Source organism: Sminthopsis crassicaudata, chromosome 2, assembly GCF_048593235.1.
Source record: "Sminthopsis crassicaudata isolate SCR6 chromosome 2, ASM4859323v1, whole genome shotgun sequence".
NCBI classification, from domain to species: domain Eukaryota; kingdom Metazoa; phylum Chordata; class Mammalia; order Dasyuromorphia; family Dasyuridae; genus Sminthopsis; species Sminthopsis crassicaudata.
The window spans coordinates 443141280-443163425 of NC_133618.1; the positions used below are offsets into that span (position 1 = coordinate 443141280).

Here is a 22146-nt window from a genome sequence, read left to right on the forward strand (position 1 = left end):
GGAATAAAACCAGAATTTAAAGCTAGGGCTTCTTATTCTAAATACACTACTATATCTACTAGACCACACTATCTCTTAAGTTATTTAAGTATTCTCCATTAAGTCTTCTTTATGAATTTTATAGAATGACAAAATGTCAGATTTTTTTTTATTTTAAAAGTACGTCTTTATTAAAAATGTTTGTGCAATTAATTTTTTTTATTATATATATATATATTTTATAATATTATCCCTTGTATTCATTTTTCCAAATTACCCCCCCTCCCTCTATTCCCTCCCCCCGACGACAGGCAATACCATACATTTTACATGTGTTACAATATAGTCTAGGTACAATACATGTGTGTGAATATCATTTTCTTGTTGCACAATAAACATTAGAATCCGAAGGTACATGCAACCTGGGCAGACAGATATTAGTGCTAACAATTTTCATTCCCCTCCCAGTGTTTCTTCTCTGGGTGTAGCTACCTCTGTCCATCATTGATCAACTGGAAGTGAGTTGGATCTTCTTTATGTTGAAGATTTCCACTTCCATCAGAATACATCCTCATACAGTATTGTTGTTGAAGTGTACAGTGATCTTCTGGTTCTGCTCATTTCACTCAGCATCAGTTGATTTAAGTCTCTCCAGGCCTCTCTATATTCCTCCTGCTGGTCATTTCTTACCGAGCAATAATATTCCATAACCTTCATATACCACAATTTACCCAACCATTCTCCAACTGATGGACATCCATTCATCTTCCAGTTTCTAGCTACAACAAAAAGAGCTGCCACAAACACAAAATGTCAGATTTGAAAGGAACCTAGCAGAGTTATCTCTCTTTATCTGTATTTGAACAAGAATCCCCTCCATATCACACTTAATAAGTGATTGTCCTCTCTTAAAGCCTTCTGCAACTTGCCAGGGAGGGAGAATCCCCCTGCTTCCCAAGACATCCCATTACTTTGTATAACTAGTTCTAGTTGTTGAAAGATTTCTTTTCCTTAAATTAATCCTCCCTTGACTTAATATAAAGAGAAAAAATTTTCCCAGCAGGCAGAGCTAGCCAGAAGCAAAACTGGGTGCCTCAGGAGGCAGTGGGCTTCCTATTACTGAAGGTATTCAAGTAAAGTCTGGTTGAACAATTGTCAAGAAAAGTGGTAGCAGGGACTTATACTTTGATGTGGATCAGTCTTAACCTCTGAGGTCCTTTCAAGATCAAATGTTGCTATTCTGTGTTCCTGTTCCTGAATAAGTTCCCAGAAGAGTTCTCTCATTCTTGCCCCTGACTGAGTTGCCACAGACTTCAGCTTAGTGGAGGCCAAATTGATGGATTTTCCCCTTAGCACCCTCATTTGCCACCTGGTGGAAGAAAGCAGGTGATATTGCCCATGGCTGAGTCTGGCTGTGCCGAGTAATGAGGTGAAGTGCTTGTGTCATCACTGTACATCAAAAAGGATGAACTGGTGACTCCCTGTGTCCTTTTACTTTGCTCCATGGTGTGGCCTATATAGAGTTTCTCTGCATGCTTTCCCCATTGTCAGCACTGCTTCTGCACTGTCTCTTTGCCCCCTGCATTATTCTACACCTCCTTTAAAAGGGGGGAAATGCTTTCTGTGTGAATCATCAATTGCATTTCCATTTCAAAGACCTTGCTCTGGCTTTCTGGTGGGAGAGACAGCCTTAGACAATCTAAAATATACAAGGTACTCCTATTTATTATAATTTTGAATCAGTTATTTAAAAAAAACTCATCATCAAAAATATCATGAAAGGGGTTGGGGGGAGTTTTCATTCCTAAATCTAAGTAGATGGATAACTAAAGGAGCCTAAAGGAGCTGTGCTCTCAAAATTTAAACCCTGATTAGAACCAGTTAAACTTCATCTTTCAAAATGGGCTGCTGGCCTACATAAACAAAACCCTGAGCCATTAAAGTAATAGCAAAACACATTTCTAAAGTACTTTGCAGTTTACAAAGTTTAATCACCTTAGTTTAGACCCATGGGACAGCTAACAGTAACTCACATGACTCTTAAGACTTTTACAGATTGTTTTTATAGGATCATAAGATTTAGGGTTAATAAGAACTTTGGATGTCCTCTTGTCAAATCCCTTCATTTTATAGATGAAGAAATTGAGACTGAAAGTGGTCTAGGATCACATGGCCAAGAAAACAACAGAACAGTTGGACTTAGACTTAGGTATTCTGACTCTAGTTGCAATATTCTGTCCCTGCCGCCATGCTGTCTATTTCACAAGCCAAATAGTATCAGCCACCTTTGTGATTGTGTTTCCAAAGCAAATATCTCAAAGATATCACTTATGATGCTAGATTACTTCTCAAAAGATTCAGTTTCAAGTCAACATTACCCATCTGAAACTTCATAAAGCAAAAAGATGAATTTGTGGCAGGCAGGAAAAGAATCAAAACTTGTTTTTCCCGGAGAAATATTTTTGATCTGTACTTGAACTGGAAAGCCTATATGAACTAGCCTCTTCCAAAAAATATCCCTCTAGTGGAATATATCCCTTTAAGTTTCCTGAAGAACCTGTTGGGAAGGGATGAGGATCAATAATAGAACTGAAAAAGACCCACATATTACAAATGACAAGGTTCCTCATAGTCTCTTGGTTGCACTGTACCTCATTTGCAATCCTTATGATGGATATCTCTTCACTAAGGTCCAACAAGACTTATTCCTGTTGCCTTCCAAGATAATTTGTTCATTTGTTATTATATCTGAAGAGAGTGAATAACTTTTTTTTCCTTTCTACAATTTTCAATTCAATTCACACCAAAAGTTTGTCAGGCACTTATATACAGATCTGGGAGAGATAAATAAGAAGACATTTCTTATCCTCTTTACCTTAACAATATAATGGGTTAATAAGAAACCCATACAAATGACCATAAAAATACATGATATATGTATTTAAAGGATGTGAAAGAAGAGTGCTAAATAATTGCAAAGGATTAATGTTCTTGATTGGAGGAGAGAGAAGAACAGGGAGAACATCTTATGTTGTTTTACTTTTTTCTTCTTGGTTTTCTGGTTGAAGCCATTTACACTTGGTGCCTTCTTGGTTCATGATTACTTAAAGAGAATATAACTCTTAAGAGGAAGATCCCATTAGATGAGCCAGATAGTCCCCTTTGACATATTACTCATAGGCATGAATAGTTCAAAAAACATCTGCCAAAGAGATCCATCAGCTCCTTCAGTCTGTCTTCCTCTCTCTTCTAACCACAGTTTATTTTTGTTAGTAAAACTTCACCCTGTGCATATCTTATTTGAGTAAGGATTCTTTGATCAAGTAGATGGTGGAAAGCATTTCTAGAGTATTGTATTTTCCAACAAGCCACTCACTTCAGCTTACCCAAACTCTCAAGTCAGTTAACCTTTCCTAGAAAGGCTGAGGGAAAATCACTTATCTATGGTTGACAGTTATTACTGGTATCTCTGGAAATGGCAAAACATGAAATCCCCAGTTCTAAAAGTACTAAGACTAGCACCATTTGACCTATTATATTTCTCTACATTTTATAAATGTCCCCTTCAAGGAGATTCTTATCTATTATCTCATCCATATCTGCCATTCTCAGAACTGTTGAGATCTCTCCTTGGGCAAAACTTCAAATATGCTGGAGCTTTTCTATGAGAGTAGTCATCATAGAGGAAAACAGGTCAAAAGGTTGACCTTTCTTTGGATTCTACTCAAGCCAAAGGACAAACAATGACCTCCTCTAAATAGGTACACTTGGTTTGAGAGCAAAATAGTATATGCTAATCAATATGGAGGATGATATAAGGGATTTAATCATCAAAAGGAAGCTACTGAATTAGAAAAGAAAAACTTCATTCGGGTTATATAGTTTCAAATCTGGGTGGCATAGTAGATAGACTATTGGACTTAGAATCTGAAAAATCTGAGTTTAAATATAGTTCTGATGTTTCTTTTCATTTTTTTTTTGCTGAGACAATTGGGATTAAGTTACTTGTTCAGGGTCACACAGCCAAGAAATGTTAAGTGTCTGAGGCTAGATTTGAACTCAGCTCTTTAAGACTTCAGGGTTGGTGCTCTATCCACTACACCAACTAGCTGCCCCAATTCATACGTTTCTTAGCAGAATGAACCTCTGTCAGCTTCAGTTTCTTCATTTGTAAAATGGGGCTAATAATAGTTAATAACAGTAAAATGTGGTGAGGATCAAATGGGATAACATATATGAAGTGCTTTGTAAACCTTAAATCATAATATAAACATAAGCTATTATTAATGTGCTTATTATTGTTCAGTATTTTACTTTTCCACTTACTATGATGACTTGGAAAATTATTTCTACAATTCTAAATTATGTTTAAAAAAAGTTGAATTAAATAACCCACATGGTCTCTTCTAACTCTATAAGCTATGATTCTGGTTTGAAAGAATCTGTTTTCAATTATTAATAGAGATCAGCTAGACCAAAGTCAAGGACCAACAATGTTTGTATTAGCTATTATCCCAGTTTATGGTGGTAAAGTTAACTAGAGGCATGAAAAACAGGAGGCACTATGACATTGAATCTGAAGGACCAACAAATAACCAGAAAGAATAGTTAGAAGAAAAATATACAAGAGTTATCCACCACATGATTCCAAGAGGAAATGAAAGAGCTGAGTGCAATGGACACAAGGACAGGAAAAACTGATAAAACACTGGAGCGGAACTAAAACACAACTTCATAGTAGTTCCTCATGAAGACAAGTCCTCTAACCTCAGGGTAGCATCATTCATAGATACTTTTAGTTGAGGCTCATGAGCCATGCCCATCCCAAACCCCTGAAACATATAGGAATCCAGATACAGCAAACCCTCAGTGAATAGTTAGATCTGGTAACTTTTCAGTTTTCATTTATCTCTGGAACTACTACAATGGAATGACTAAATAGCAAAGGAAAAAGTTTTTATCTCTGTAAAATCTAAGTGGTAACTTCTTATTTGGTATCTATACCTCCTGTGCCAGTCTTGTGCTCTTTTCCTGACAAAAAGTCAAAGCTCTTCGCTCTCCAGTCTATAGAGAGTAAGGGCAATGTAGAACATTGGCATGGGTTAACTAGTTACCCTTAACCTTCAAAGGATAGAACCTCTCTCAAGGGTGATGGAAGCAATTGAGAATAAAGCTAAAAATTTGAGTATCATGTGGAACTTATGACTAGGAATTAGGAGAGGTATCTGATTTCATTTGAAAACTGAACCTAGTTCCTGGGGGGGAAATTATGAACCCTCATGAAATAATGGGCAGAGTTGCTGTTAGTTTTTCCCCCACAAATACCATAATTAAAAGTTCCCCTATGAAGTGCTGAATGTTAAACTGAAGGCTAATGAAGACCTAGGAAACACAGGCAGTGTCCCCAGATAATTCTGAGCTGGGCATTGAGGAGAACCTAAGGTTTTAGTTACTCAGGAAATATGGGGACTTATCCCAGGCTCATTCTGCACAAAAGGCATGAAGTATATTATCTGAGAGTTAATCTTTAAAAGTATAGTTATTTTGTAAAGAATTAAGTAGGAAGGCAAAGTAATTTATACTGTCTTACTCCTCCTACTCTAAAAGAATAATAAGGAACCCTCACCTTGTGTGAAACTCTTGTACTAGGCTTTATGTCCTTGGGGTTTCTGATCTGTGAGCTAGAGAATTAGACTAATTAGGGCAGCTTTTCCTTCTGTTGTATTACAAGAAATGAATTAGTCAATCTTTGACCTTGTCTAGACTTCTTATATGATTTTGTCAAATCCGCATATAATAGGAGGCTTCTTACAAAGTGGGAATGATAGACCAGGGTGCCACTAGGATATGGGGTGTTACATGCATTTCTAAGAGTTAGAGTCTCATATATATATACATGCAACCTAGACCAATGGTGAAATACTCAAATAGAAATGAGAACCACTAAACTCTGTATAAGCATCCCTGTAGGCCACATATTAATTCAGAAAACCACATATTGACATTATCTATATGCTATTCTATTCTAATTTGTTTTGTTATAGATTTTCAGTTACATTTAATCTCATTTGGGCTGTAACTTGGGCCGTGATATTTTGACCTATACTCTCCTAGAAGGCCTTATTATTATAGACTAACCTACCAAAAGGCTGACCCCAGCTATCAAGGAGGTACCAAGTGTAGCTGTTACAGTATGCAAGCATCTAAGGATAGGGACAAGGGACATATAACACACAGCTCTCTGACCTCTTTCTTCTTCATTATAATAGGAAAAACATACCCTACAGAAGTGTCCTATGATTCTTTATAATTAGCTCCACCTTTCTTGGGAACTTGGGTCTGAATAATTCTCTGAATGCAAACAAAAAAATTTTCTCGCAGGCTTCCCAATAATTTCTAACACAAATAAACAGCAGGCACTGATTATTCCTTTAATATTTGTGCCTTGATATGTCATACATAGTTCAACTAAAATCAGCTCCACTATTTTTCCTGACCATAGTAGTACCTGAACTAAACACTATTAAGCTCCACCTTTATCCATTGGTTTTGAGCGGACATGAGTTATTTCATAGATTTTAGAGTTGAAAGGGTCCTTAGGGGTCAGGTTTAATATGGCATTTCATAGCATTAACCTTTATTACAGCTTAGCTTAGACCCTACATAGAGACATTAAAGTTCATTATTGAAGTATCATATTTTGATTTTCTTAGGGGTTTATTACCTATCATCTATAGCATGAGACACCTCTCCTTTTCCCAATTCCAAAGTACTCCAGGCCTCAAAATACTTTAACCCAGCTAAAAAGCCATCAGGTTGTCTATTTGTCCCTTACTGCCTCTCTTCATAATGATGATAAATTGGCCAATCAGAAAGCTTTCCTTTTTGTTGTCCAGCTTCTAAGGTCTTTCCATACTTCATGGTATGTTTTAGTACATCAAGCACCCACTTTTAATTGGGTTTCTTTTCTGTGTGTTCAAAATGTTGTTTTCCACAGTGTTTCTCCACAGACAAACTGCCTATTCTTGCAACCTGTGAGTGGGAGAGGGGAAGGGAACCCCCTACTGTTCCAAATCCTCATGTCAGCCCTTTTTATATGTTTTCCATGGCACTGTCCATCCCCCTGTAACATTTGGCTTCCCCCAGGCACTTGCAATGTGTTATGCAGTTCTACCCAAACTGTTAGCTTTTCTGCTTAGGGCTTGAATGCCATTTATAACAGTTTCTTTAATCATTTATTTCACTTTGATCCATTCTTTTGGCATTAATAATGTCTCCTCTGGCACAAGCACCTCTGGGTGTATATTGGTACCTTACTGGACAGAATGGTAGTTTGGAATCAAGAATGTATCCTTGCCATTCATATTCCTCAGGGCCATTCATTTGATTGCAAGCACTACCTGAGATGGAGACAGAGGGTTCATCAATGCTTTCTAATGATACCTTGGTATTCTCTTACTTTTTTATAGTAAGATCTTCAAGGAGAAAAAAAAAAGATTAATTGCCGTTTTGATCATGACTAGGCACATTTTTATTTTTCTTTATTTCTTTTCTTCTCTTATGCATGCTGCCCGGGAACTGGTTTCCTTGTTGTTAGCAGTTATGGGTAGGCAACAGGTGACCACGGGGACTCCATTCTACCTCCTGAGCACAGGTGACTATCAGGCCAGGGGAGGGAACTTGAAAATCAGCTGCCTGGGTTTCTCTTGGTTTCATTTTCTTGGGTTCTACTTGTCTGGCATATGAGCAAAAGCTAAAGAAGTTCCATAGTTGCCCTGCCATTTTTGGGGAAATCAGTATTTTCTCAGAATGTAGTTTATTTGACCCTGGCTTTATGTGTATAAAGTGAACAGGACCTTAAAACTCCTCATTATGAGTTGCAAGAGAAGATTTGCCATGATACCGTTAATTTAGATTTTTAGCCTTGTGAACATGTGATTCAAATAACCTTATGCTTTCTTCCAAACCAGTTTCAGCATCACACCCAAGTTCAGTGTGTTTATTTCTGTTCAAAGGCCCAACCTTTTTGTATTAAGGAGCCCCATTCATGGTCAGATTCCCCACGACTATGGATGATTAAGTAAATGGAAATTTAAATACTTCTTGTAGAGGAGTCTGGAATGTCCTTCTCTATTTCAAGACTTTTAAAATAGGAAACTGAATATATCTCAAAGCCTTTCTAGGAAGATCCAAGATAATTTCTCCTGCCATGCCCCCTATTCTGTTCTAACCACAATTTATGATGATTCTCTTGGCTCCTCCAATGACAAAGGAAATGGCACTTTTCTTCCCTTTGCAGTACTTTATTTTCAAGCCTCCTTTCTACCCCATAAGTCCAAAGGATCCAGTTACATACACATACATGCCCACACACATACAAGCACATCATACATTTCAAATCTTCATGAAAAAATAGCTCCCAGAAGCTGCAATGCTATGTTATAGTATAGTATATACTATAGTATATAGTACTACCATATAGTACTGTAGTCTACATGCATAATAGAGCCATGGAGAGTGTGGACAAGGGAAATGGGATTGGGAATGGGTAGTGGTATCATCTATCTAAGGTAGAAATAAAGCCTTTTAGGGTCAACAGTCCTTAGACTGATGAGCAAGGACCTAAGCCATTGTCTGTTTCTCCTACACAATAGCTGGAGAGCTCTATTCTTCAAGGGCCAAGTGACATGTTGCAGACATTGATGACATTATCAAACAGGCTCTCAACAGGACCATTATACATAGAACTTCATTGTAGAGAGATGATTCTTTTCAGAATCCTATTTATGATTCATCATTTGCACAGACCCATTGTTTTCTAGACTCTATTTAGGTTAGGTCAGAAGGTGATGGTAAAAGCAAAACACTGATCTAATTATATAACATGCCTAATAGTTCTTACCTTTTTTCCCTTTTGGTTACTTTAAATGTTATTCTTTTGACAGGTTTATTTCATCCCATTCTGTTTATTTCCAAATGTATTTCCACATTATTTTTATGGTCTAGATGCCCAGGAATTATTCTTTTTTACAGGCTGTCCTCTTCTAAAGGTGTAGTTTAAAATGTGTATCCCCTGGTGGTAATAATGACCGATATAAATACGAACCACACATTTCTGACTGATAGCTATTTCAAGATGTAAACACCAGCCCCTTCTTTCATTTCAAAGCCAATAAGGGTTGGAGGAAGGAGAGAGAGATTCCATCACTGAGAACATACTTGTTTGTTCAGCCAAGAGCTAAGATATGTTGGTGCTCAGGGACCTCCTAATATCCCAGGGGACTAGTTAATTAGCCTTTTACCGTAAAATGGTTTTCCCCTCAGGCTATGGCAAACCTCAGCAGTGAATGTTTAGTGGTCTGCAAAATGTTTACTACTAAAGGTCCTAACTTGTTAGACTAATAAACTTAAGCACCTAACTCTTTCTTGGTTTCCTCTCTTTCCTCTCCCTCCCATACTCTTTTTGGAGGTAACTGTCAAGACCACACTCAGACAGTGGGGAGCAATCCATGGTAGAGGAATAGAATAGTTTCATATAGTTTAGGATATCCTGGTCAAAAACACTTCTGCTTTAACTCTGATTAGCTTATCAGGGATGTGCTTCTCCCCCTAGACATTCCTCCTGAAGTTCAGTTTACAGTAAGCATTGCATCCCTCTGAAATAGTATGATATAGGAGAGAGATGTCAAATTATTAGGCTCTATGCCAAAATTTCCGAGTGCTGGCCTGAACTGGATTGCAATGTAATTAGGAGATGTTTAATGAAATAAATGAAAATGCAACAAATCATAGATTATGTTAATTTGTGATGTTTGGTTTTGAGAATCCATTTCCATTTGAATTTGATGCCACTAGTGTAGACCAGTGGGTTTTGAGTCAGAAGACCTGACTTCAAATCCTAAGTCTAAACTTTACAACTTGAATAATCTTTGGCATATCAATTCCCTTTATGAGCCTCTATGAGTAAGGTGTCTTACAACTTGAAATGTATGATCCTATAATCCATTTTGGTTCCTCTAAACCTTAGTTTCCTTATCTGTAAAGTTAGGAAAATTCTCTGGATTTTCTTTCAGTTCTAAATTCTGTGACCCAATGGGCTGCAGTCAAGAGTGGGTGCAGAAGACCCAATCCACAGAGAAATTTTTCTCTGGGTATGATGTTCTAGAACTCTAAATCTCATTAACAACAAGAAATTCAAATTAGACTGGGCACTCAGAGCCAAATATCTAATGCCTGTGGAAGAGGTTCATTGTTCCCTCTTAAAAAATTCTGTTTTGCTATCATTCTTACTCCAGATTGGATTGCCACGATTTTGTTGCACATGAGTATAGCCCTGTAGTTCTTCTAAGACTAATCCCTAAAATTGTTGCAATGCCTAATGCCTATATTCTAAAATAATAAACCAGATACTGGGTCTGGTTTATAATTGCAGATGAAGCAATGCGATTTTCCTTGTGAAAATACCCAGGAACTAAGATTAAAAGAATAGTAAAGAGATGTGGGGCACAGAAAGAGAGAGATTAGGAAAAAGAAGAGGGGGAGAGGAGAGAAAAATATGAGAAAGGGGGAAGGGAGGGAAGGAGGAAGAGGAAAATAAATAAGGGGAAGGAAGATAGTAGGGAAGGGAATCTAAGGGAGAAACAGTAGTGTACATCATATCTCTTCAGGGTCAACTTAGAGATTGGCAGGTTTTCAACAATAGACTTGGTCCAGGTCAGTATTAAAATCCTCCTCTGATTGGGGTATCTTCTGAATCCTAAATCTCAGCAGCAGTCTAATAGACTAGACATGGAAAATTATCAAATTCCCAAATCCCATCTGATCCCTCTCCTTATAAATGCTCTTGGATAAATCTTCAAAGACAGGCCCTGAACCACATTTCTCCATAGTACTTAAAAGGTTGGCATCAATATATTATCATTGTGAAGGTCCTTAACTAGAGCATCCAAAGCATGGCAAACCCAAGGCTATTAATATATTATGGCTGCCGTTTTCTCTAAATAGGTTTTTGAATGAGCCCATATTCAGGAGTCGACAGAATTATTGCTAATATATTAGGACTTTAAATCTCTTTAGGGATGCTGTGTCTAAGTGTCACATGGCAGAAGAAGGTTTACATGTGCTACCAAAAATTTTTAAGGAAAGGTTAAGAGGGGATCTGAAGGTGCCAGTTCATCAGCATATTTTTCCTATTCTGGCTATTTGCATTTTTACCATCAAACACAGACAAGAATTGATGGGAACAGCCCCAGATTGGGATTCAGGAAAGTATAGTTCTGATCTTAATTCTATTCTATGACTTCAGAATGGTCCTTTTCTTCCTTAACTTCACCTTTGTAAAAATTAGGGTATAAAACTAAAAGTTTTCTCAGAATCATTCTGACTCTCAGAATCTATATTGACTTTAATATGTCAATATAAATGTTATATCTCAGTAGAATACATTTATTAAGCACTTAACCTATCTAGAACACTGAACTAAAACTTGTGTTCAAATCCAAGTTCTGAGACTTGCTACATGTTTGTCTTTGGGCAATCTCTACCGCTTTGTACTTCAGTTTCTTCATCTGCAAAATAAAGACTAGGGTTAAGGTCAATTTTAAGTTCCTTTCTAGTCATAAATCTATCATTCTATAATTCTTGGTAATAAAGAGGACATAAAATTTAGTAATATGTATATATCTGTGTATATATATGTATATAAATATATATGCATGTATATAATCCATTCTCTCAAATATCTTCCTATGTAGTGGTGCAACACAAAACAGATAATGAGATAACATTAAACAATATAACTTTGCAAAAGTTGTTTTAATAGGTTTCAGGAGGAAAGTCATTACTGACAGGAGGGTCAGGATAAGCTTTCTGGAAGAGATGGTATTTGATTTGAACATAAAAGAGGATGGGTCAAAATTCAGTAAACAATTATAAAAGACGTATCAGGCAAAGAGCAGTCCATTATGGACTAGAGTTTAGAGTATATGAAAAGAAGAAATGGAAGAAATTGGGAAAAGTAGACTGGTATCACCCACTATAGTAAGAAGTTTGACTTTTGGTTCACAGTGCCCTCTGTCTTTCCTCTGCCTACTTGCACCTACTGTTCAGGTTCGCATTTGAGCTACTGGTATTTTGTTTTAATATCATTTCCCTTTATTCTACACCCCCCAAATAGATAATTATTATGGAAATTCTACTGATGCTCTCTGACCACCCTCTATGTTCTTATACCAATATTAAAACCTGTTCTCTTTCTCCAAGTTTTCTCTCTTTCCTAATAGTTTCCCTAGTTCTAAGGATATAGATCAGCTCTTGGTGTAAATTCAGTGTTTTTTTTTTTCCAAAAAAAGAAGGAGTGGAAAGGGTGAAACTAAAGAAAATGTTTTCATGGTGGATTTGGCTAGCATCTCAGCAATCAATGGCTCCCTTATTGTAGTTTTCATTATTCTTGCTCAGTTTAGTAGCACTAATCTTAGCTCCTTGCTGTGTGTTTACACTGGTTCTCCCACTGACTTTGCTCCAGCTCACACTAATCCCTTTTATAGATTCCTCTTTCTGCTTTCCTGGACCTATAGTGGCATGCTTACTGCATAAGTGTAATTTGGCTGAAAGCTACCAGATCTAGGCAACTATTTACTCAGCCTGCCCCTTCCTAGCCCTTCTTTCAGAGGTAATACAATTGTCTCTTCAAGGCTGTATTTATAGAGAGTAAATTGGATAGGATTTAGAAACACCTTCTGGTGACAGAGGGATAAGAAATGACATCCAGAATGCATGAACTGTCCAATTCTTGTGAATGGTTTTAAGAAGGGACAGCAAGCCTCCTCCAGCTGATCCAACTATTTCAGCTCCCTAGGAGACAACCACAAACTCTCTGATGTGAGGACAGGAAGAGGAAATGTTTACTACATGAGGTTGGCCTTCAGTGTTTCTCTGTCTTCCCCTTAGAGTCTCTATACTACCTTAGTGTGATTCTGCCTTCCCTGTTTCTTTCCATTCCAAAATTTCTTTGTAGTTTCAGTATCCCTTGAACTCCCTTGGTGCTCTTTGAACGATTCCCATTGTCCTGCTGATTTCTTTAGAATCCTTCTTCCAGGCTCTCCATGGTACCTCATTCCTCTGTTTCAGACACCTCCCTAGATCCCTTCACATAGCATCCTCTTCCCTTCCTTCCCACTTATCTTCCCCTTCATGTTGTAGACTTTCCCTTTTTCCCCTTCAAGCAACCCAGAATTACATATAATCTTTTAAATTTAAATGATCTGTAAATTACAAAACCCTTGATAATTTCTCCTCTGGCCTTGTTTAAAGTATATAGAACCACCTATGATGGTCCATTAAATTATCTGGATTACTCTGAAATTAGGAATTGCTTTTTTTACACAAGCCAAAATCTGCCTCAATGGAACCATCATAGTAGTGATGATGGTGCTTATCATTGTTGTTGCTTTTTGCTTCCTCCTCCTTTTCCTGTTCTTCCTCCTTTTTATCATTCTTCTCCTCTTTCTCCTTTTCATTGCCCTTCTCCTCCCCAGCATTAACAACAACAGCAATAATAATAGCAACAAAAACAATGGTAGTAATGGTAGTAATAATAGCAAAAGCAGTTACACAACCAAAAATCACAGAGCTTCATAGAGTTTCTAGTCTGATGCCTGAAAAAGAATCCCTGCTACAAGTTCATAGTTTTTGCTTAAGAACTTCCAATGATGAAAAAGAATCTCTTTCCTTCCTGAAGCAGTTTAGTCTATATTTGAACAGTCCTTCACTTGAGGACACTCTATTTTATTTTTATATAGGCTAATGTTAAAGAAAGTAGGGAGAATGGTAACATGGCTTCAGGGATAGTCAGATGATAGGAATTTATCTAATAGAATGAATGAAGCTCAGGTGTAAATGGATGATAATGTTTTCAAATAATGTTGTTCTCAATCTTTATTCAGCCTCTTACCTTCTTTAGGACAGAGGTCCTAACCATTTAACCTAACCAATGAATGAATGATGCATGCTTATTCCATTCTAGTTTGGGGTTTGAAATAGTATTTATAAATAACATCTTTGACTACATTCTCTGCAGTAATAATAATGATAACAACAATAATAATGGCTAATATACAGCTTAGCAAAGTGCTCTACATAAATCATCTCCTTTAAGGCTCACATAATCCCTTTGTGATAGATACAACATGTATTATTCTCCCCTTTTAACACATTTAAGATGAGATAAGTGAGGCCCATAAAGATCAAATAGCTAACCTGTGGTCTCACACTTTGCAAATATGTTTTGAGGCCTGATTCAAATCTAGCTTTCTTCTCAATCTAAACCCAACTTACTTGTCAACATACCAAATTGCCTTTCAACTGTTCCACTTCTTGATTCTTCCTGTAGCTCTAAAGGACCTACTTCTGTACTGTATCTTTGTATTTTAGTTCAGCCAACCTCTATTAAGAGTTTTCTTTTTATGAGGCTTTGTTATAGGCACTTGGGGTCCAAATATATAAAGAAAATAATTCTTGCCTTCAAAGAAGAGATCAATTATAAGTCTATTGTAATAGTCTAAGGAGGAAGTAATAAGGATCTGAATTAGGATGATGCCTGTGTGAGTAGAGAAAATGTCAGGGGTATAAGGGATGCAATAGAGAAAAAAACTGACAAAGCTTAATACTAGATTAGATATGAAGGGAAAAAGAGGTATTAAAGATGACTTTAAAGTTATACATTTGGGTTATCAGGGGAATGTTGACACTCTTCAAAAAAAAAAAAGGAGGTTTGTAAAAAAAAGTAAAATTAGTGGAGGAACTAATAGCTTCTGTTTTAGATATGTTTTTAGTTCAGTAATAGGGTTGGAGGAGGCAAGTAGATGGCCCCGGAGTCAGGAAAACAGTCATATTCAGCCTCAGATACTTACTCGACATGTGACCCTGGATAAGTCACTGTTTCCTCATCTGTAACATGAGCTAGAAAAGGAAATGGCAGATCTCTCCAGTATCTCTACCAAGAAAACTCCATGGACACTATTGGCATGTTGTAGGCCATGGGGTCACAAAGAGTCAGACACGACTTAACAACAAACAATAATAATTGGAGGCTAGACTGTAGAGTTTTGAGAAATGCTAAAGGTGGAAGCAGCTAGTACACCTGAAAATTCAAGAAATTTAGAAATGAAAGGGAAGAAGGATATAGAATGATAGCTTGAGGAACTGAAGAGTCCAACAAGGGTTTATTTAAGCATTGGGTAGATACGGACATATTCCCAGGAGAATGAACAAGAGAAGAATTAAATATAAGTCAGGAGAAATGGCACATGGGAAAGCTCTTGCCAGGGAAAAGAGGGATGAAATCAAAGGAATATGCCGGCCTTAGCAGAAAGAGATACTTCCTCTAAAACAACAGTAATATTTCTGTGCCTTCCTCCTATCCTTGGTCCACAGAGCCTGCCTGGGGAGCTTTCCCTCCTCTTTTACAAAGAAACTTTTAGTCTCATTGGTCACAAGAAATCATGAAGATATGAAAATAAGACAGATTCCTGTAATAAAAAGTTTAGGATTTCTCTCCAATGAGATTTTAAGCAGTAGCTGTGCATTTACTCAGTCCTCTCTAAATTTTCACTCACCAAGCAGATTCAGGCGGGTCAAGAGTGTGTAAGACTCAAGGAAGGGAGGCGGGAGGAAGGACCACTGCAAAGAACCTCTCATGCATTTTATAGCAATAATGGTGTCACTGCTCTCTAGTCCTTAAATAATTTAATGAATCAGCATAATTAGGAATGTTTGTGGCATAATCATTTCTAAGAATTGTGGGTAATTACTTTAATTGTTATGAATGTTATTATTATAATCAGACCGCCACCTATGTTAGGCAGGGCATAGGCTAAGGGCTTTCTGTGATCGTCTAATAATTGCATGTTACTGAGGACAAGGTCAGAAGCTTGATCATCACCATGGGGGGAAGGTCACTTAGCTTCTGACTGATTTCTAAGCCTTTTCTGTAAACTGACTCTCTTCACCCTAATCAAAGATTAATTCTTAATCCTGGCTTAATATTGAGTCCTTATTTCAGCCATAGAATGAACTTTGGACCCTGGACACAAAATAAACCCCAAATCCTGATCATAGACTGAATTCCGGCACTAAGACTGACCAGACTGACCTCTGTAAGTGTTCTGAAATAGCCCTGACTGCAGACAGACAGAGTGAACTCTGATCATGTCTCAGAGAAAGCCCTCACCCCTCCCCAGGCTCACCCCTAAACCCTGTCTACATATTGACTTTGAAACCTAGACCACATATTGAACCTTAATTCAGAGAGGCAATGTGTCATAGACACAGGAAGACCTAATTTTAAATCATGCTTTAGGTATTTGCTAAATAAAATTTTTATAAAGCTTTTTATTCTCGAAACACAGGCATAGATAATTTTTAACATTCACCCTTGCAAAACCCTGTGTTCCAAATTTTGTTCTTTCTCCCTCACCCCCAAGCCCACCCCTAGATAGCAAGCAATACATGTTAAAAATGTGTAATTCTAACAAACATTAAATACCTAAATTTGTGATACAAAATAAAATCGCTTTTCTAAACCTCAATTTCCTTATCTGTAAAATAGGGATACTAATATAGCCTTAATCTCACAGGGCTGTTCAGTGAACTAATGTTCAGTGAACTTTGCAAGCTTTAAAGTGCTAAATGAATATACAGTTTTTGTTATTTGTTGTTATGGCCCTAAATAGAGGCCTAATCCCAGATTGAGGAGCACCAAAGCCCTGACCCACGGGTGCTAATTCTAGCCTCAGACAGAACTCCAAATTCTGTTACCTGACTGAGAAAAACTCTCATTGAGAATAGGTAGACAGTAGCCATAAACACAACTCTATACCAATAGACAATGAACTGAAAAAAAATTTTTTTGGTAGCAGTCAAAAATTTCACTTTGGAATGTATGCTACTGACTTAAGAGGGCTCCAAAATACTTGGGTATCTCTTATGAAAAAAAATTAGATTTGTAGAACATGTCATTTTTTTTGAGGGAATGGAATATGATTTTCATTTCAACAACATTTTAATACATAAGGTTCTGTTAAATAGATATCCTATCTGGCTCATTTAAGATCACCCAATTTACAGAAACATGATTTTTAAATCTCATTAAATTTACTCAGTAAAGACAGATATACTGGTAAAGATAGCTGTTTGAATTACAATTCAAGGCTAGGAAAAAAAAAAAACAACTTTTGCTTGAGTGTCCATGGTATTTTCAAATAATCCATAAATAGTATTCCTCTTTTAAAGATGTTTTGGTTACCTCAGCTCCAAGACAAGAAAGAGAACCTGATTTACAAGATCATAGATTTAAAGCTAGAAGGAACCTTAAAAGTCATCTGTCTAACCTGCTTCCTTCTTCCTTCCCTCTTTTCTTTGCTTCCTCCTTCCCTTGCTTCTTTCTTTCTTCTTCTCATGCCATGTCTTTCTTCCTTTCACACTTCTCTTTCCTTCCTTCTTCCTTTTATTCTTCTTTTTCAACTCCCTCTCTTTTTCACTCTCCTTCTTCTTCCTTTCTACCGCCCTCCCTCCTTCTCTTCTATCCTTTCCTTTCTCCAGCCTTCTTTCTTTTTTTCTACCTTCCTCTGCTCCTTCCTTCCATTCTTCCTTCCTTCCTTGTTTCCTTCCTTTTGTTAAGAATAATATCTGTATTTACTCTGAACTTAACAAATGCCAACTAGAATGGTTCTTTGTGTACACATAGTAAAACAGAAACTGCAGGTCTGTATTATGTATATAGCTTGCATTTCTTTTTAAAGTATATAATGACTTCAATTTATGGTTTACAAAACTGACCTGCTTATCTGACCATCTTTCAGTCCTTTGTTCTGTTTTTGTCTTTATATTTTTAGGAGAAAAGATCACTTTTATTACTTTTTTTAAAATTTAGCTATGTTATTCCTATTCCTCTTTAATCTCCCCATTCTCTCCCATCAGAAAAAGAAAACATAAAGTTCTTATAACAAATAGAATAAATCCAAATTTCCATATTGGTTTGTTTAAGAATAAATGCCTCATTCTGCATCTTGAGTTCATCACCTCTCTACTAGGAGGTGGGTAGCATTCTTCATCATCATTCATGTGGAATTGTGATTGGTCATGGCATTGATCAGGGTTTGTGAGACTTTTTCATTGTATACATGCATAAACTGAGTTAGGAACAGGTTAGGTAGCTTGTCCAATGTCACTAGAGTTATTGTTCACTTATTTCAGTCATGTCTGTATCTTCATGACCCATTTTGAAGTTCTCTTGGCAAAGATATTGGAGTAGTTTGCCATTTCATTTTCCAGATCATCTTACAGGTGAGGAAAATGAGACAAATGGGGTGAAGTGATTTGCCCAGTCCCACAACTAATTAGTGTCTGAAGCCAGACTTGATTGAACTCAGGAAAATGAGTCTTCCTGACTCCTGTCCCAGAACTATATCGACTGTGCCAACTATCTACCCTAAACTAATTCCAAAACTGAGATTGAAAGCACATTTCTCAGATTTAAAATGCGGCATTTTCTCTTCTATACCACACAACTGGCTCCTCAGTATTACTGGATATTTCCTTTGCTAGAGTCTATAGAGTAATTAAAATAATCCCAAAGCACTAGGATTTCAAGTGTTAGTAGAAAAAATATCAGACTTATGCAGTGAGCTTTATTGTTGCAAATGATTCCCACATAGAATTAGGATTATCCTTGAAAAGCTCTAGCCAGTGGCAGGATTTTCTAGACATTTGGTATTAAATAAAACTGAAGTTTTGGTTCAGAGATATTTCTTTGACATGATGATTTAAGTCAAGTAAGTTATTACTTGTTCTATTTGCTACTTATAAGTATGAGCATAGGAAGAGTGTCATTTTTGTCTCTGTATCCCTAGTGCCTAGTACTAGTATTTAATAACACTAGACTAGTGCCTAACAAATGATAGATTTAGAAGCCTTCCATGTGGTTTCATTATGAGCTCTATCTGTTGGACATTCAACTGTTTAAAACAAAAAGTGTAGTATCATCCTAAGCAAAGTTGATTGTTCTTGAAACCTCAGTTGGAGTAAAGATGATGGTAGCGGCTTAGTGCTTTGGTTTCTTACTCATGAAATAGTGTTCTCTTATCTTACACTTACTTCTCTCAGGACTGAAGGGTAGCTGATGGTCTGGACTTTGTTAGTATTTCTAGTCATCATGTTAAACCAAATCCTGGGGCAGATGGACTATGAGTCTGACCTAGGTTAACAATCTTTATGTGCCTCCATAATCTGTCAGCACCTTAAGTGTTATGATAAAGCAGAAGTATAAACAATTCACAAGGGTAGATAATCCCTAAATCATTTGGATTTTGTGTAGCTTTTACACTTCTTTTTGAATGTATGTCCAGCAGTCTGGGAATTCATTTCCTACAAGATTAAAAAAAAAATAAGACCTGATTCCTGGTGGGGGGAGGAAATGACAATATCCAGGTTTTTTTTTTTTTCATCCTGAGCTCTGTCTAGCTCCTCCCAGCAGAATATACAAAGCATGATCTTAAACAGAGTTGCTGTCCTTGAAACCTCCTGTGGAGACTAGATGGTAGTAAGTTGGTACTTAGATTTCAATGATCTCCCCTACTGGGTGCAACAGAAACGTAAAAATGGAAAGAAGGAGGGATATCTACAAAGAAGGTAATTAAGTAGATTAGGGGGTGAACTGTCCAACTTGAAAGCAAGATTTGCTTCAGTTAAGCCACATGGGATAATATGTCCTTGGTTAAGGGAGAATTGACTGTGGGACTCCAAGAGCTTTACTTAAGGCATTGTGTCTCAAACAGCTGGTTCCTTTTCTTTACTTTCAGTAATTATCAGCAGCTAGTGAAGTATGTATCCAGGGAAATTTACTTGATTTTATCAATTGCAATTAAAGGTTCTTTATCTATGACTCCTATTTTTTTATTGCTCATATTTACAGAGAAAATTCCCTGAACTTAAAACTGAAGACTAGGACCATAGCCAGTGACAGAACCTTGAGATTGAATCATTACTCCCTTGTTGCCAATTTTTTTATTAGTTCTATTAAGTTATACAGATGTAAGGATGATAAAGACCATTTCTACATTAGTGAAGTTAAAGATGCTGTATTCGAAACTGTTCCTGCCCTTCCATTCACATGCTAGAAGGAAAAAAAACTACATTTTAAGTGCTTGCAAACTCCTGGTTCCATTGTACTCACTAGACAGAAGACAGATAGAACAATTATTAAGTGGTTACTGTGTGCCAAATACTATTCTAAGAGCTATGAATGCAAATACAAGTAAGTCAGACAATCTCTAGTCTCATGAAGTTTATTTTCTAACATAAAGGGTAGATAGAAAGGGAAGAGATGAGTCTATGGAGGAAGACTTCAAGTAACATAGAGGCCTGATTCTAGCAAGATACTGTTAAAGGTCATCTAATAGAGCCCAGGATGATTTCAAGGACATTATCCTTGTGTAGGGGAGATAGGAATGGAATAGAGGCAGTATGTCATAGAGCATTAGAGTAAGAAGGGATTTTGGAATGGACAGAGTATCAAGCCTTGGATTATTTGCGGAAGAGAGCTGGATAGAGCCTAGGATAGAAAAACAGAATATTGCCATTTTTTCAGGGATCATTTTTTTTTTATCTCATTTGGAAGTGAATTCCCAGAACACTGGAAATATACTCAAACAGAAATACAAATCTTATCCAAAAATGTTTTCTCCCTATGAAGAGGGCATCAAAAGTCCAAAAAGCTGAAGGAAAGTGTGTGAGCCCATACATCTAGTAAATGGTAGGACAAGATTTGAATCCAGATTTCTTAACTATAAGAATCTTGCCACTGTTGTAATAATAATAGTTAATATTTATAGAGACTTTATATTACACCAGGTGCTGTCCTAAGTACTTTACAATTATTTTCTTATTTGAGCTTTACAACAACCTTGGGAGGTCAATATGATCTCTGTTGTTCAGATGAGGAAACTAAAGTAAGCAGAAGTTAAGTGACTTGCCCAGTAAGTGTCTGAGGTCAAATTTGAACTTGGGTCTCCCTAACTCCACGATGAGTGCTCTAGTCACTATACTACTTGGTTATCGCATAGCCTTTCTATGGCAATGTCAGGCATAAAAAAGTCAACCCTAAATCCAGTTAGTTTTGAAAGAGGTCATATCACATATTCCCTTGGAACAAAATCACTAGATAACCCATTAATGAAGAATGGGACTGGTGCGTATTCTCCATTTATCCTTTATCTTTGTATCAAGGCTTTGAAAGTAATACAGTTTGTGAATATAGAAAGCAGAAACAGAGAACAAATCAAAATAAATATACCACAAATTTCTGCTTCTAGCATCAATATAGAAAATCAAAATGAGGAATCTATTTGTTGCTTTGTTTGACAAAAAGCTTAAAAGTCCCAAATTCTGCTATTACTCTTGGTGACTAGTGCAAAAACTCAGTAAGGAGTTTTGCCAGTAGATCCCTACCTGAATTTTTAAGAGAGAGAGATGTCCCATTTTTTCACAGTGATCAGAAATAAAATCAATACTTTTGCTTCCACCATTCCGATCATCATAATCACCTTATTTATTTACATATTTGTAACAGAACTCCATTTGAAATCCTAGGAGTCAAAACTGGGCATCTAAGATACACTAAAGGTACTCTCGTTTCCTGAAGTTCCTAAGGCATTTACTCAACTTGAGCCATTTTGCCAGTGAAGGAAACTAAGCCTACACTGCTGGTTGACAGCTTCCCCAAGGTCACCCAGCTAGTGAATAATGGAACTGACAGGACGCAACCATCTGAAACCCTTTGCTCAGGGATGAGCCCAGAATTCTATTTTAAGTTCAGGCTGCAGTTTAAGTAAGTCAAAGGTGAGTTTGAAGGGAAGGAATTTCTAAAGGTCTTTGAAGCACAGACTGTAGCAGCTTTCTTGTCTTTGTATGTGGGATTGAGTCCAAAAAGATTTTTAGCTCCTCTTGCTCTGACCACTAGAAAAGAAAGAAATGACATGAGAATTTATTTATTCATTTTTAAGCATCCATTTTAATCTAAGCGCCTTACAAAAATCTCATTTGAACCTCACAATAGTCCTGGAAGAGAAATATTTGTATCAACATTTTACAACTGAGGAAACTTAGGCAAAG

General features: G+C 36.9%; 1 protein-coding gene across 10 annotated transcripts in view; it reads left to right on the forward strand.

Moving 5' to 3' along the window:
• The window catches only part of PTPRT (protein tyrosine phosphatase receptor type T), a 1285960-nt gene that overhangs the window by 1094884 nt on the left and 168930 nt on the right, over positions 1-22146 (forward strand). For 5 of the 10 annotated variants that reach the window (XM_074292616.1, XM_074292619.1, XM_074292618.1 and 2 more), the window contains one exon: positions 7577-7633. The exons of 4 other annotated variants lie outside the window; for them this stretch is intronic. In XM_074292616.1, the coding sequence (XP_074148717.1) occupies positions 7577-7633 (57 nt within the window). The remainder of the gene's footprint in view (positions 1-7576; positions 7634-22146) is intronic. One more of the 10 variants, XM_074292617.1, reaches the window with a different exon arrangement.